The 17083-nt window shown below is 43.5% G+C and overlaps 2 protein-coding genes across 2 annotated transcripts; one reads left to right on the forward strand and one right to left on the reverse strand.

Moving 5' to 3' along the window:
• Nucleotides 1–31: 31 nt before the first annotated feature.
• On the reverse strand, nt 32–6526 carry si:ch211-203k16.3 (angiopoietin-related protein 7). The gene is made up of 9 exons (XM_068343368.1): nt 6406–6526; nt 5794–6040; nt 4341–4556; nt 3338–3457; nt 3118–3232; nt 2871–3008; nt 2436–2652; nt 2098–2293; nt 32–1132 (listed from the first exon to the last, which is right to left on the reverse strand). Exons 2-9 carry the CDS (start codon nt 5947–5949, stop codon nt 986–988), a joined length of 1305 nt encoding a protein of 434 aa, XP_068199469.1. The 5' UTR covers nt 5950–6040; nt 6406–6526; the 3' UTR covers nt 32–985.
• A 6288-nt stretch (nt 6527–12814) lies between these two features.
• Nucleotides 12815–15053, forward strand: LOC137613879 (uncharacterized). The gene is given in 3 exon segments (XM_068343334.1): nt 12815–12947; nt 13506–14128; nt 14130–15053. Coding segments are annotated over 3 exon segments (1680 nt in total).
• The last annotated feature ends 2030 nt before the right edge of the window (nt 15054–17083 follow it).

Consider the following 17083-nt stretch of genomic DNA (forward strand, 5'->3'; position numbering starts at 1 on the left):
TCGTTGGCAGATTCTTGCATAGAGATGCACGGGAATGAGAATGAGTTGCCAGCCTGTGCGAAGGGTCAAAGAGTGTTTGTGGAGGAAGTGAAAGAGCTCTTTTTACCCCACATTCAGCTCTCACCCCCATCAGGTGCAGCTGGATGTGCTGCTCACAGAACGAACCCAGGCAAAGTCGCAAACACACGCTCATTTTCACATATGTTCGTTTTTCACATACAGTATGTAGTAAAACACAAGAATTGTATTTTCAAGTTGCACAAGAGTGTCAGCGGAAGTGATTACAAATCTGCAGACTTTGTTTTTGTCCTATCTGCTCAGCACAAACCTGATGTTTTAGCATAAGCCTGTTAATAGACAAAGGTCCATGGAAGTGTGGAGCAGTTAGAGTGTGTGTAGCATTAGTAGGATGTCACAGATCAACAGTAGTGTGTTCGGAGACTGATAGTAGTTATCTCTTCTGTGCAACTGGTGGTTTTCAAATGTTCCTTCATGACTTGAAATTCAATTCAAAGATTTGTCTTTACTGTATTTAATATAATTATGTCCTTATATTTTTTTGTAATATTAAAACTTCTTTATTTCAACAAAGGTTTAAACATTGGAATAAAGCCATAACTGGCAGAAACTCAGAATGAATTAAATATATATGCAAACGGACACTGTATGCTGGGTGCTCAGTTGAAGGGCCTCCTGTCCAAACCGAACCCCTCCCCCATCCACCGCTTCAGCCATTTTTTCACCATGTTTTATGGCTGAGTTGCAAAAAACAAAAAAGTGCATCAAACTAAACTTTGTAAAGTAGAAATAAAAAATTCAGTCACTCACTTTCAAGTTACTGAAAAATGTCCCAAAAATACTTGTAGAGTACGTTCAGTTTGTTTTCACGCATGTGCTGCTGGATGAGTATGGAATCTTTATGTCCAACAGAAAACATGAAGGACATGACCAACGACTTCCTTCTTGACTTCTGACCACCTGAGAGTCAGGGTGACACACGGGGTCGGAAGTTGCGCGGCCGGATCATCATGCTGACTTTACGAAGGGAGTAATAATCTGAGTCCTTCCAGGAGTACCAAACGATGCCATCAGGTCCCAATGGACCCCGTCCTATAGGGGTGTAATGGCCCCCCTGCAAGGGGAAATAAACATACAGAGTAAGGTGACAAATTATTCAACCCAGTTACCATATTGTGTTTTCTGAAGAAAGTACAACTTCCATTTGGAACATTTTGAAATGCTGTTCTCTGGAGCCATGAAAATAAATTGGACATTTTTGGGCCAATCACTAGAGTGTCAGGTTAAGAGGGAGTGAAGAGGATGAAGCATGGTAGGGGCTCAGTGATGCTATAGGACTGCTTCACTTCCTCAGATATTGGAAACCTGTAGGGTGTTGTCGGTAAGATAGATTCCACCAAGGTTCAGGAACTCACAGAGGAAAACATCTCATATGTGAGGAAAATGAAGCCTGTGTGGATGTTCCAAAAGAACAATGATCCCAACCAGACATCAAGTTGGAAGACACCCTGGAATGTTCTAAAGGCCCTCCCAGTCCCCCGATTCAATCCCTTACTTAGAAGATAACTGGAGGGAATTCAGGAATGCCCCCAGAAGCTGGTGTCTGGCTAAGCATCACATTTGCAGCCATGGTAGTAAAATGATGCACCACAAGGAACAACAGACTTTTGGTATAACGGAGTAGTGAGTGTGTTAGCGGAGATGCTCACTGACTGAGGTCATGCTAGTCCTTCAAGGTTTGATTTTTCAACCTTGCATTGTGTTTGGGGAATTGCTAGTGTATTAAAGCTCAGATATCTGTATTTATAATCTGTTTTGTTTGATATGGTTTTTGCTGGAAAAAATACATAATAAATCTCTAAAGCTAAAGAAAGCAGCAGCCAGTAAAGCAGCATATTGTATTTGGGAAAACAGCTGCAAAAGTTGTTGTACTGAGCTATTTGAGCTGTTTTCTGTGCTTTGGTTGTTGCAATAGCTGACAAATAGAAAATATTTCTTTATCTTTTTGTCCAAGTAACCTAAACTTCATTGGTACCCTTCGTAGATGTGTAACTTGCGGGGTGAGCTGTGCACACTTACCCTGTAATAGACTCCATTAAGGTTGGCATAGAAGCACTGGTTGTACCACCAGCCGCCATGGGAGATCTCAGCACAGATGTTGCCGCTGTCTGGGGTGCTGAAGCCCTGCTTGTCATGGTACCAGCCAAAAGAGTCCTGCACGGTCCCGCTGAAGCCTGACACATGCAGACGGTACTGATGCTCCTCGTCTTCCACACTACACACACACACACACACACACATGCAGAGGAACATTGGGGAATTATACAAGAGACACAGCTGGCTGTGCATGTTGTGCACTAACATAAAAGTGAATTGTGTGTTTGTCAGCCATATGTGCACTGGTGCATAATAGTGACCTGAAGCGCTGGTAGAGGGCATGTTTGTGCTTGTTGCTCCAGTCCTCCATGTGGATGCGGAGGCTGTAGTCTCCCTGGGTGCTCAGTTTGTGTATGTGTTCATTACCCAGCCAGAACTCTGAGTGCAGGTCACCGAAACCATCTCTGTACTCCCTCCAGCTGCGGTCAAAGCTCACCAAGCCATCAGCACGCCGCTGGATCACCGTCCAGCCGCCACCTGAGGCAAAATGTAGCCATTACGCTTGGAAGGGAAGGCAAATGACATGTCTAAGAGGTAATTACGCTTGTTCTAGAAGGGGTAAAGGGAGAATACAGATACAACAGCAAACCTCAAATGTAATGTGTGGTCACACTGCAGCAGAATGGATACTTCCCTGCAAGGAAGTTCTGTTTCAATACAGCTAACCCAACCATCCAGCTATGCATGTGACTCACCATCTGTGTCCATATCACAGTACACCTCCACAGGGATGCCGGCCAGAGACGGCACCACCACGTAGAGACCTGACCTCCTCACTCCATTGTAGTAGATGGAAGAGCAGTCTATAGGACAGTTCCTCACATGCTCAATCTCTGTGGGAGGGAACGTGGGACAGCCATGAGTGTCACAAAATCAATGGGAGTGGGGTGCCCTCTGTTGGAAGAATGTGAAACTGCACACACTTCATGTAGGAGTGTGTACCTGGGTGCAGAGCTTGCTGAGCGCTCATCAGTGGGTTTGGTTGGACGACGTTGATAAAGCAACCGGGGCTCCTTTTTACTTTTTCCACCAAAAGGGTCAGATTATGGAGTTGATTCTGAACAGAAATATAGAACGATCAAAACCCATCCAGCTTAAAGAGGTCTGGATGTTTTGTTTCTGGACAAATTTTAAGAGCTGACACTGAACTGGGAAGTCATACCTGGAGTTCGAGGATCAGAGTGCCCTGTAGATGCAGCAAGGTGGTGGCTTCATTATAGTGAACCTCCAGCTCATGAAAGCGCTGCTCCAAGGAGATGTTCAAATGGTTCCTCTCTTCACTCTGTCAACACCATAACTCTGTTCTTCCTCAATCATTAAAACATTGTGTTTTATTGGGATGGTTCTGTATAGATAATTCGTGGTTTGAAATAACTAGGGACTAAATACAGCTTTAGTTTTCCAAGGTCTCAGGACATAAAGGATGAGTCCTCTCCTCTAAAAGTCAAAGCCAGATTCTTCAGTTGTCTATTCCTATTCCTCACACAGATAGATTACCACAAATCCTTTGCCTTGTTCTCATGTTGACCACATTTGATGCATGAACTCTCTTGGCCACAGACCCCTGGAGTGGAGACTGTAGTTCTTTTGGACTCAGTGCTTGAGACATACGAAGCAACACGTGTAAGAGGAGGCGACTAATCCTGTTAGAGACTAGGGTCAAGGACACGCTGGGGGGAAGCCAGCTTGGTGACCAGGCACCACGTCACAGTTCAGAACCGGTCACCGCTAATGTTTCTGTGGTTCCTGTGCTAAAATTCAAGAGCAGAAGGTTTTTTTTTTCTTTCTACCAAACTGCAAGACATAAACGTTTACAGCCAATCAGAAAACATACAGTATATTACATGAAAACATAGTAGAACTGGGCTTTATTTATGCCCTTGGGGGAAATTACTTCATGTTGCATCAAACAAGAAACATTTGTTCGACTACTTTATGGTTCTGATCAGAAGAAATCCATGAAATAATTTTCCGATCCAGTTTCTGAAGTGCTAATGCTAATGTGCTAATGACACAGCAGAGGTCTAGAGGTCTGTAAAGAGAGGTCATCACCCTGCCACAGCATCCAGTGAGCCCCAGCTGGACTAACGCAAGTCCTCAAAGTGGTTGAAGGGATTGCTGCTGGTGGCTGACCCCAGTCTGCTAAATCCATATGAAAATCCCACCTGTAGCTCCAGGACCTTGATGCGGTGCCGGTGGTTCCTCAGCTCCTCCTGCAGCTCGGAGATGGTCTCCTTCAGCGCTGCGATCTGATGCTTCCTCTCCTCGTTCTCGTGCAGCCAGTAGGAAACCTCATCCGTGCAGCGAAACATATCTGGACATTTCTGTTCATCCATCTGGGGCAGCGTGGCCACCAGTCGACACATCCCGTCCTCCATCACCTGGTATAAAATCCATCACTTTGATCCGTTTCAAAACAGCAAATGACATCCTGGGAACAGCACTTGTTTTTTATTCATCTTCATTGTCTTAACAAACCAGCCACAAGCAGAACCATCCTTTCACATCTGATTTACCGGACTTTGTAGGTCACTCAGTAAATTTTTTAAGTGACTTAAAGCTGACATAAGTTCATTGATGACTATAGCAATCACAGGTCATTCAAAGTTTGACTATGAATTAGCTTTAGCTGTCCGAAATATCTGTTATACAGCCATTCATGTTCCCCACATGTTAAAAAAAAGCTCGTCTAACCCTAACCCTAACTCCGTTAGGGGTCGCCACATTGCATTGAATTGATCATTGTATTGAACCCAGGGCAGCATGCACTCTACAGCTGAGCTACATTCCCAGCGCTATGTTTCCCACTCCACAAAAAAAAAAGAAAACTTTTAGTTAACCATAACTATTCAGCGTTAACTTGTCAGCATTGTTAGCCACGCAGACTTTGTGACATAGCAGAAGAATACTCTGTTTGCTGATGATGTTTTATAAATACTAAACATGTTCGTCTGTAATTATGATCATTGCTCAAATATTTAATATTTCACAACTGATAAAAATCAGGTTAGTAAGAGACTAACCTAACCTAATCTGGGCCCCTGACACCAATACAAGATACAGTATAAATAGATCATTTTGAACACCAGTTGGCAGCTGTCATCATAGACTACATCTCATCATATGGTTCATGGAAGAGTCAGTAAAAAAATGACCTTGAGGTCCTTCTTCACTGCTCAGCTGTATACCAGCAAATTGTAAGGGAGTGGTTGAAAGTAACTATATTTTCATGATGCTAGTTATTGTTTACTTGTTTACATGTATTATGATTGTACTCCATGAGACTTGTTTCTTGATCATTACTGACTGTGTAATAATTCTAATGTAATTATGCTTTTTAATACTCTGAGAATAACTTGTTTTGTAGTATATCTATTCATACATTTTTCATAGTAATGTTCATATAAATGCTGCTATTATATCTCCACCACCACATGTTTAATTATGCATTTCTGGAGTCATACTAATTCTACAATTTGAATGCAACTGGAAATGAAATATCAGTCTGCAGAAATGCTCTCGCAATGAGATGCAACACATTTCTAAAGAGACAATACATCCCTCCTGCAGCAGCTTGTTCAGAGAGCATCACTGTATGTTTATGCTATCAGTAATTACCTGGTTGGTGTATTCTCCACACTGGGAGCCCCCGCCATTGCTGTGACTGGTGACATTCAGTTCATCTGCTCTCACCTCTGGAAACAACACAATGAGGACACAGAGAGCAGAGCACACAGTCCAGCCGGGGGGGTTGGTTACAGACACGAGAGACATCGCTGTCACCCGGTTAGTCCTTCCCTGCCTTGACAAAAAGAATGGGGGTGGAACACTGGAGTGTGTGCTTCACCAGGTGAGGCTCTGCTTCCTACGGGAAGATAAACTCAGGAAATGAGTCCATTATGCTCCTGTCGAGCCATGGCCTTGACTGCTACACTGTTGCTGGATGACATAAATTTGAGGAAGTGAGGTTAATTATGAGGAAGACCTTCAGCCACATAGTAATGTATATACTCAGGTCAAGCAATAAAATTCATTTCACCTGGTCTTAAGGTCACACTGGGGTTTTGATTTCAGTGAAATTCAGTGAGGTAGGTTTTCCTTCTTTTTTGTATTTTAAAACTCATGCAGTTTAGAACAAATAACAGGAGAATACAATACAAAATACAAAACTACAAAATACATTTCTTACTTCCTATGTTTTCTATGCATTTGTGTAAATGACCGACTCACCCCAGTCATAGACCATCTTCTTCCCCATTCCTGGCCCTTTTCAGGCCAAGGACTCCTCTTCATTTTCTTGTTCTCCTTCTCTCCTCTTTCTCACTCTGTGCACCTACTTCTCTCAGTGTAGATATCTTAGTCCCATAATCTTCCTCTAAGAGGATTCACAACTACTAAGGGATGGAGGACAGCAGACAAGGGAAGCAATAATTTAATTATTGGTAGAGAAACAAATGTGTTACATCTGTTTATTCCTTACTGTTATGATTAAATCTTGCTTCTGTCTTAACTCATTATTACATTAAATGCTTTAGCAGCCCTTTCTCAATTTAAAACATTGTCTCTCAGTAGGAATATATATATGTATATATCTTTAAATTTTCAAAAACATTGTGAGAAATAAACTGATTACAATGTCTGGACAGTTTTGATAAAGGTCAGAATTGTGAAACCTAAATATAGAAAAATAGAAAAAAAACCCTACTAAAGGAAAGGATGGTACAAGTGACCCTGAGAAAGCTTGTGAATTCTGAGTCTCCTTTCAAGGTGGTTCTGGGTTGACCAGAACATCTGCCCCTATGGTAAGTAAGCATCACCAACAGACGCAGTAATCCTGCTCAAAGCTAGTGGTAATGAAGGCTGATGTGAGTGGGAGTGTGAGGGGTGCTGATCCTATTATAGCAGTCAAGCTGCTCCTTACATCTTCATACCCTTCAACCATGACGCAGTCACATGGTCTCCTTGTTGCAAGAAAAAATAAATATTATGGAAAAGCAAATGGCTGGAGTATCACAAAATGGGTGTCCCATAGAAAGCTATGACTATTTCCAGAACTGACTATCTTGTGTGACTACATTTTTCCAATGTGCAAAACCGTCCTGGCGACCCTCTTACCTGGTAACTGAAAAATCTTTGAGCAGCTCTTTCACTACTATATTTTAAGGTTCTCCACATCAGACAGACGACAGGGGGACCAAATCAAATGTAAAATCTTCAAGAAACAAAACATTTCCTCGTGAAAACATTTCTGTTGCATTTCATGCTGTTTGCATAGGTGAGACACTGTGGGGTCACAACCACATGGGGGCACCATGTAACAGCTTCATTACCTGTTGTTCTTCTTGACAGTGATGACCAGCTTCTCCACAAGCAATGCAGCAAATAACTCCTTGATAAAGCTATGTAAGACTTATTGTCATCCTGTGGATACTTTAGTTGATGCTATCTGGATGTGAAGTGAAACTCACACTTCTTGCACTGACAGTGGGTTCTTAAGTAACCTCCGAAGCACCACCTGGACATGGTGGAAGCGTTCATGTTTATCTTTAAAAAAGATCAAGATATTATCCAGGTAAATGAAGACTAACTAACTTGTCTAACAGGTCTTGAACATCATCAACCAGGGCCTGGAAATCAGCTGGGGCATTGGTGAGCCCAAAAAGCACAAGTACTGAAAATGTCCCCAATGTCTTCCACTCGTCTCCTTCCTAAATATGAACTAGGTGGTAGAAATTACACAGGATGACAATTGTGGAGTAGCCGCCTGCTTGAGACAGACCTGGTGGCAGGCTAGGCTCCAGACAAAAAGCAAACCGTGGACCAGTCTATGTTGGGATTGTGATGATGGAGCCAGGGGAACCCCAGGATGAGTGAGAGTTGTCGGGACTCGAGAATGTGTCTGTCTTGTGATGGTTGCCAGACAGAAGCATGTCAGCTGCTGTTGTGTGGGTGACTGGGCTTGTGCTAGCCATTCGCCACTTCGCCATAGGCGGAGTAAATTCCAGAGTGGCTGCAAGGTTTTTAGCCTGTGTAGCCACAGTGGCGTTCTTATTTTTAGGAAAAAAAGGCTAAAACTTACAACTTTTTTGGACTCGCGAAAATCCCCAAGCAATAACATAAGAAAGCAAACTTTTTCTCTCACTAGGCGGCGCATATCTTCTTCGTCTTCTTCTTCTTGCTGTTGGTGAGTGGCATGGCAACTTCCCGGTTCTTCCTCAAAACTTGTGTTGGAAGACTGACGGTCTCAAATATCTCGGTGTGTACCTGGGAAATGAGACAACAACCAGGAAGAACTGGGAGGGCATCATTGAAAAAATAGAAGGGAAACTTAAGAAATGGAAATGGTTGCTCCCCAGAATGTTGTACAGAGGTCAAGTTTTAGGGATAAACAACCTGGTGGCCTTGCATCTGTGGCACCGCTTGACCTGTATGGACCCTCCATCAGGGTTTGTAGCCCAAATCCAGACCAAACTTGTTAACTTTTTCTGGGATGGGCTGCATTGGGTGCCTCAAGGAGTGTTTTTTTTATCAAGAGAGGAGGGGGGACAGGGCCTCATCCACCTGGCTAGTAGAACAACCACGTTCAGTTTACAGTTCATCCTGCGGTTTCTGACCGGACCAGCAGATCTGACGTGGAGAGAGGTGGCCAGCTGCATATTCAAACGTGTGAGTAACTTGGACCTGGATGCTGCACTGTTTTTAATGGATTCTAGATAGATAGATAGACAGATAGACAGATAGACAGATAGACAGACAGACAGACAGACAGACAGACAGACAGACAGACAGACAGACAGACAGACAGACAGACAGACACTTTATTAATCCCATAGGAAATTGTATATATCCACTGCTCAGGCATTACATAACAACTAATACTGGATAAACACCGGGAGAAAAAGAAACACTGACATCACAGGACATACCGCAAACAGACACATGCAGCACTAACAGGACTTATATACTAAACTATAACTAAAATATAAAGACTATAAAATTAAAATATAAATATAAAAATATAAACTTGCCACCTCCCCCCTGCTCCTCCTGACAGAGTCATTGTACCCCCTGATGGCACGGGGCACGAAGGAGGACCTCAGCCTCTCTGTGGAGGCGCTGTGTGACAGCAGTCTGCCGCTGAAGGTGCTTCTCTGCTGGGAGAAGGTGGTGTGCAGGGGGTGGCTGGTGTTGTTCATGATAGCCTTAACTTTAGACATGGTCCTGCTCTCCAGAAGCATATCCACAGAGTCCAGGCTCAGCCCAACCACTGAGCCCGCTCTGCGGATGAATCTGTTCAGACGGTCCATATCTCTTTTCCTGGCCCCCCCACCCCAACACATAATGGCGTATGACAGCACACTGGAGACTACGGACTGATAGAACACGAGAAGGAGCTTAGGACAGATGTTGTAGGAGGCCAGCCTCCTCAGGAAGTACATCCTGCTCTGCCCCTTCTTGTACACACAGTTCGAGTTGAGTGACAAGTCCAGTTTGCTGTCTATCTGCAGTCCCAGGTATTTATAGTTTCCTACCACCTCCACCTCACTGCCCTCGATGATCACTGGCTGTGGAGAGGGAGGTGCCCGCCGGAAATCCAGCACCATCTCCTTTGTCTTGGAGATGTTGAGCTGGAGCTGGTTCTGTTGGCACCACTCTACGAAGTCAGCCACCAATGCCCTGTACCCCCCCTCATCACCCTCCCGGATACATGCCACTATCGCGGTGTCATCAGAGTACTTCTGTATGTGGCATGTATCCGAGTTGTGCTTGAAGTCTGATATGAGTTCTAAGTTTCTAAAGTTAAATGGTTTGCCTCCATTTTATCATGGTGTTTTTAAGTCATGGGCCCTATTTAAAAACAGCCCAGGAAAAAGCTCTGACTCTGTTCTGGTGACTGAAGGAACCACTAGTGCATGGAGCCAGGCTGGATGTCTGCAGTGGAGCCACACCTGGGCTGTCTGCAGCGCTTTGCAGAACCAGGACCATGACCCTCCAGCAGCTGGTGGACAACGCCGGGCCTGCGTTGGCGGATGCCCAGGCTGTGAGCTCCCTGCTGAACATCCAGTCCACCAGGGTGGCTCAGAGGGGGCTACAACTGTGGAGGCAAAGACTCTCCGGGAAGGAGAGAAGCCTCCTCCTGGACTATAGTACAGGGACTGTGCCGGACAGCAAAGATCCTTTCCCTGAGGTACACATCAGTCCCCTGTTTGGAGAACTGGAGGGTCCTCTCCTCGGAGATGAACGACAAATCAGCCTGCACACGGCCAACAAAAAAATACTGTACAAACAATGTGTAAAAGTAATCAACAAGAAAAGCCTGTATGACAGAGCACCCACTACCTAGGCCAACAGGATGACGGGAAATGGACCTGACCCACAGTGGAGACTTCTATACAGACCTCCCCTCAAGAAAAAAACAGCCGACCTCCAGTGAAGGATTTTACATGGTGCCATCGGTTCCAATGCTTTTATCTCTGTTTTCACCCCTGCGGTGTCCAGCCAGTGTCCCTTCTGTCCCCTTCGTGAAACAGTCTTTCATGCATTCAGTGAGTGTGGGAGACTTGTAGTGCTCTTCACTCATCTCTAACGAATGTTTTTAATTTGTTCAGTGAAAATTTTAGTATCAGGAAATTCATCTACGGTGCTGGGTACAATAGATCGAATCAGAGAAAGTGGCAGCTTTCAAATTTTATCTATGGAGAGGCAAAACTCGCAATTTATGTGACCAGGAAGAGGAGAATTGAAAACAATACTGTTCAAGAAGCAGCTACTGTTTTTTGCTGTAACATCAGATGTCGCTTAAAACTACAATTTGGTTTCTATAAAATGACAAAAGACCTGAATAACTTTAGGAACATCTGGTATGTCCTATGCACTTTAGTTGATGACCACCTCACTTTTGCAAACTTCCTGTTATAATGCACTAATTTTTATACTGTATTTCCTTTTGTTTATTGGTGTTTAGTGTTTTTGAGTGTTTAGTGTTTTTGAAGTTTCATCTAATGAAAAATTGTAAAATGTTCTAAATGTGATTAAGATTTTTTGCAAAAAATTTTCTTCTTCTGAAGCACTCTAGTGCTTTCATCTAATGTAAAATTGTAAAATGTTTGAATGAGATTAAAGTGTTTTTGCAAAATAAAAAAAAAAAACTTCTTCTTTTCTTCTTCATCGGCGCTCATGCCGATGGAAAAAGCCGAAGTGACCCAAAGGCTCCCAATCATTAAATATGCACCCGCGTCATGACCTCCTCTCATCCAATGAAAAAAAAAGGATTCTATTTTTACAAGCTAAACCCGCAAATTGGTGTACGACAAGGCGAGGACGATCGATCGAAAGAAAATGAGAATAGAGTGTTTTAGGTGTGCGACGGAGAAATTAATTTCCCTGATGGAACCTCCTTAAGGCATAAATAAATCCCCCCACGCCCCCCTGCGATGAGCTTTGTTCATCCGCACGCTGCGCCGCTGTCTTGGACACAGAATGTGGCTTTTTGTGGCTTGCTCAATTCTTTTACAGTGAGCCACAGTGGCTTAGTCATACTACCTCCTAGTGCAAGCCCAGGGTGACCATACCTAAAAGGTGTCAATTGTCAAAGGAACGAAGATCAAAGGAAGCCACGTAATTTTTCATATAAGCCACTCCTTCAAGTGAAATGTGTCACACTGCACTGCAGTATTCCACTCCGTTCTACACCATTTTAACTTCCTTTTAGGTGAAGATATGTGGCTGCAGGGAGAAGAGGATGGAGAAATTCATGCTGAACAGTCAGCAACCCCTTGCATTTCTATGCCCACTCTCAGACAGGTCCATACAACATTTATTACACACTCGCATGGATCAACAAGATGCGGAACAGAAAACCAGACAGTATCCAATAAGGTATGGCGGGGGAGGTGGGGTCAAGGACAGAGACAGAAATCTAGCATCTCGACATAATTGTAAAGGGACAGGGTTTGAACTAGAAAAGCAGCAAAGCAATTCTGGATAGTCCTTCATGGGTAACAAGGAACAATCCGACAGGAAGTGTATGTTAGTGCTATAAATGGAGGATTGATTGCAAAGTTCAGGCAACGATAGCAACAGGTGAGAGGAGTTGGTTCTGACGAGAGTGACAAACAGGCAGTGAGGGGCAGGGGAAGAGTGCAGGTTATGAAAAGTACAGTTTCTCTTCTGTGAAGTGAAACAGGGTGCTGGATTTCTCCTCTAAAAGAAGCAAACTACTGGAAAAGAAGACATGAATGGAGTTTGAAGACGTGATGGAGTTTGGAGGAACTGGGAATGTCTGCTTGATATGACACTCAACAAAATTTGCTTTTAGGTTTAAGGGATTTTTGAAGTATTACCAGGCTCCAAAACACTCAAATCTCTGTTTTGACAACTAAATTGTGGGGTTTATCTGCCACTCTGGCGGGTAAACGTTTCTACAAAAGATACATCAAATGGCATTTTGGGACGCTCGTGTCCCTTAAACACATACACAAACGCACACACACAAACACAGCAGCAGACGAGCGTCAAGCAATAGCTGCTCTTTCTTTCCGTCTCTGACTGGTTTTGGCCTTGACTCGTTTGGTTCACATCATCCAACCAGAGATAGAGAAGGTATATCATGATTTCACGCAGGTCTGCTGCTAGTAGCATGTATATAGCCATGGAGAATGGAGTAGAAAAATCTGAAAAATTAAAACAAAAGGACAAAGAAGACAGGACGAGACACACCTTCAAGTTTACAAGTCGTGGAGATTTGGTTATAAAGGAGTCCCTAGAGATCGGTATGTCGAAGAGTGATGATTGGAAAGCATTGGCACAGCTCGTTTATCATTGGAAATCAAACCATGAAATGAGAAAACACTCGTGACCATGAGTGTAGCCACTGACATAACTTCAACATGTTGGTGTCTTTAGACCCACTCAGATTATCTCCAAAGATTATGGAGTAATTAAAAAAAGTCTTGCATGTTTGCTTTATTTATTTATTTATTTGTTTACTTATTTAAATATTTACTTTGCTCTGGAATCTTCTTTTAGTTTGTATTCTACGTACATATAATACTTTATCTCAATGAACACAAAAAGACAATGCTTTATTTTGGCTGGTAAAAAATACGCTTGGTGGGTTATTTCATCAGTCCACTTGGCTGGTAAATCAAAAAGGTTTTTTGGACCTTTTTCTTTTTCATAAAATGTGCTCTAGACAGAGTTTAAATTTATTAATGTAAACTATTCTGTGAGGAGCGATGAGATCAATATTTAAGGGCAAAATCTCAAAATTTGTGTAAATGCTGTAATAATAATCTTTAAAAATTGTAAGTTCCTATGCAAAGTCTCAGACCTTATTCTGGATTACTACAGTAACTTCAGGCTAAGAGTCACCGCTGGATCAGGTACATCAGATTGGCACCGGCTTGAGAAAGGCATTATAACTGGTTGCACCATCTCAGTCATCCTTTTCGCCCTCACCATGAACATGATAGTCAAGTCAGCTGAGGTAGAGTGCAGGGGCCCTGTGACAACATCAGGAGTATACCAGCCCCCAATTAGAGCCTTCATGGATGACCTAACTGTCACCACTACATCCGTACCAGGGAGCAGGTGGATTCTCCAAGGCCAAGAGAAGCTCATCACCTGGGCAAGGATGAGTTTTAAGCCATCAAAATCAAGGTCTCTAGTGCTCAAGAGAGGAAAAGTAGTGGACAGGTTCCATTTTTCACTGGCTGGAGCCACCATCCCATCCATCACAGAAAAGCCAGTTAAGAGCCTCGGGAAGTACTTTGACTATAGCCTCAAAGACTCTGCCTCCATCCAGGTAACCAGCAAAGAACTTGAGGACTGGCTTAGCCGGACTGACAGGACTGGCCTTCCAGGGAGGTTCAAGACCTGGATTTACCAGCATTCCATCTTGCCCCGGATCCTGTGGCCTCTACTAGTGTACTCAGTACCGATAACAACAGTCACACTTCGCAGGTAGCAGCTGAAAGATCAGCTGCTACCTGCGAAGATGGCTTGGTCTACCACGCAGCCTGAGCAGCTCTGCTCTGTATGGCACCAGCAACATCCTGCAGCTCCCATTCAGTTGTCTCACTGAAGAGTTCATGGTGTCCAGAACACGGGAAGCACTACAATACAGAGAATCCAGAGATCCAAAGGTGGCATCAACTCGCAACAAGGTGCAGACAGGCAGGAAATGGAACGCAGGCATGGCCCCAGATGTGGCTGAGTCACGGCTGAGGCAGAAGGCACTGGTGGGGTCCATAGCAGCAGGGCTATGGGCACTGGCTTCTTTCTTTCAACCAGAGTTGACAATGCCCAGGGCAGTTGCTGACAGCATCGCCACCGCCATCAACACCAGCAAAGGCCACCACAAACCAAAGACCATCACATTCCACAGAGCCGGAGAGAAGCCCAACATACCACCACGGGCAAAGTCCGGCCTCCTCACCTCTGCCAGCGACTGGCAACTGGAAGTGGACCTGGGCAGACAACTTAAGTTCCCTCCCAGGATTGCATCTACCAGGCTTCAACCAGATACGATCATTGTCCCATATTCCACCAAGCAGCTGATCATTCTGGAGCTCACAGTGCCTTGGGAGGAGCGTATGGACGAAGCCAATGAGAGGAAGCGTGCCAAGTACCAGGAGCTGGTGGAAGAGTGCAGGAGGCAGGGCTGGGAAACAATCTGCGAGCCCATCGAGGTGGGTTGCTGGGGTTTCGCAGGGCGTTCACTCTGCAGAGTGTTCTCGCGGCTAGGACTGGTCGGAGAGGCTAAATGGAAGGCTATCAGATCCGCAACTGAAGCCGCAGAGAAAGCCACAAGATGGCTTTGGATTAAGAAGGCAGATCCGTGGGCAAACGCTGCTGGGACACAGGCCGGGGATTGATCACCCCGGTCGGGTCGCCTGGGCTGAAGGGGTCTGATGTTGAAAGATCCGAAACCCTGATCCTAGGTAATAACATCACTGATGATGTGTCCCTGTGCATCCGCAAGATGTATCTTTCACCTAGACTATTACATAAACTAAAATTAATTACGCCTTTCCTCATTCAGGAAAGGCAGGGCGATAGAGGCAGCTGTGATTCTGTCATCATGCCAGCAGCATGATGAATAAGGGTAGGAGTACGAATGTCTCTGTAGTTGGCTGCAAATTCTTCCTGAAAGAGAAGAAGGTTAAGCCCTCACATTTTTCTGCAAAACTTTTAGAGAGGTGTCGACAGAGAATGTAATGTTAAAACAATGTGTCAAGGATGCATTATTATGTTTAGTTATGATGGTTCTATTTAAATAAGAAAGCAAAAACCACACTACATTTAAGGTTAGTTGGAAAACTGTAGGATCGTGGCTCTTGTGTCACATCAAAATAAGTGCTTACCCACAGATGGATTTGTCCATCTGCCTCATGTGACACGCTTCAGTCTCAGAAGATTAAAGCTGAGGCTGTTACCATGAAGCATACAAGCCTCCTCGTCCTCCTCCTTAAGTTGCCTTTCACTCTGCTGCTTAAATTAGTTCAAGTCTAATATGAGCCTGCAGTGCATTCAGGTAATAAGGTTGGCATGGTGTGTGATCCTGAGGGGCGGCAGGAGAAATAAAGCAGATTACATGTGGTGTTGCCTTAAATTGATTACGGTCACATGCTTTAAGCTAGACATTGAATGATAGAGATTGATAGAGACACTCAGTGTCCCACCACATTTAATGTATCACTGACGGATGACATGACTTTTGATCTGTGATAAAGGGGAGCTGGAGCAAAATGACAGTATTGGCAAGCTAAGAGAATAAGACACAGCACCGTTTTAATTCATTTATATTAATCTGTCAAGTCCTCTACAAGCGTACAGCTAATTTATCAGAGTTCATTTTACCTCAAGACGGTAGTGAATCCCTAAGATGCGCTCCAAGAAAATTTTGGGCATCCCAACATGATGTTTGTCCATCCTGAAAGTAATAAGGCAGTCAGAGAATGCAACATCCCGCTAAGCGTATGTCAGGGTACCCTAAAGGTAGTACCTGACAAGTGCATAGCTTTAACCTTTCAGGATAGGTCAAAGCTATACACTAGCTTTGACTATAGATAAAAAGTTGAAATGTGACCTTGACGTATTTTTCTCAAGGCCAAGGTCATCATCTCATTTTCATCCCCTTTGCTGCCCGAGTAATGTGCTTTTTGTTTCACCTTTCTATCTGCAACAGTTGTGAAGATATTTGGTGGACACAATTACAATACATCACTGCTTTGAAGCGGTATAAAAACTAAACAAACTGTTAATTAAATTTTTTTTGTTAATAACATAACTGTAAAAATTATCTATTAGTTTTATCAAAATGTTAAAGCCTGGTAGTTATTTAAAAAAACAGTTTTAGATATAAAGAAAGATGTAATACTTTTTTTTCGCATTTGCTTTTCCCTCAATGGATTGCCTTTTGCCTTTACTTCATATACTGTATTCTCCTGTGGACAGTGCACCAAGCTGACAGAGCATTCTCCACACACATTTGAATAGTATCCGTCAGTAATATCTATTTCTCTTTATTCATTAACTTTTGATTGTTTTTTATTCAAGAAAGCACTCATTGTCACTTGCTTTTTCTCCAACATTTGCATCTTTTTCAGGAGCAGGGTGATAATCAATCAATCTTCATTTGTATAGCGCTTAATCACATCAGCAGACATTTCAAGCGCTTTAACAGACATAGAAACCCAACGGGACTCTCCAAGCATAAGCAACAGTTTTTACTGTTTTACTGTTGCTTTGTGCATTTCCAATGAGCGAGTTTCAAAATGGACAGCAGTCAGAGTGCCCACCTCCACCAAGTCCCAAGAGTAAAAACGTGTTCTGTAAAAATGACAGAAAATAGACATCCTGTAATAATGCAACCTTTTCACCTTTTCCAAAATATGTTTGTTCC

Source organism: Antennarius striatus, chromosome 19 (assembly GCF_040054535.1).
Source record: "Antennarius striatus isolate MH-2024 chromosome 19, ASM4005453v1, whole genome shotgun sequence".
Taxonomy (NCBI): Eukaryota; Metazoa; Chordata; class Actinopteri; order Lophiiformes; family Antennariidae; genus Antennarius; species Antennarius striatus.

Excerpts from the sequence above, each read along its gene's own strand:
- si:ch211-203k16.3 (XM_068343368.1), bottom strand. The coding sequence starts at position 5,949 with ATGTCTCTCGTGTCTGTAACCAACCCCCCCGGCTGGACTGTGTGCTCT. Across the intron at positions 2,294-2,435 it reads GCCCTCTACCAGCGCTTCAG|TGTGGAAGACGAGGAGCATC; the intron begins GTCACTATTATG and ends GTGTGTGTGTAG. Across the intron at positions 1,133-2,097 it reads TTAATGGAGTCTATTACAGG|GGGGGCCATTACACCCCTAT; the intron begins GTAAGTGTGCAC and ends TTCCCCTTGCAG.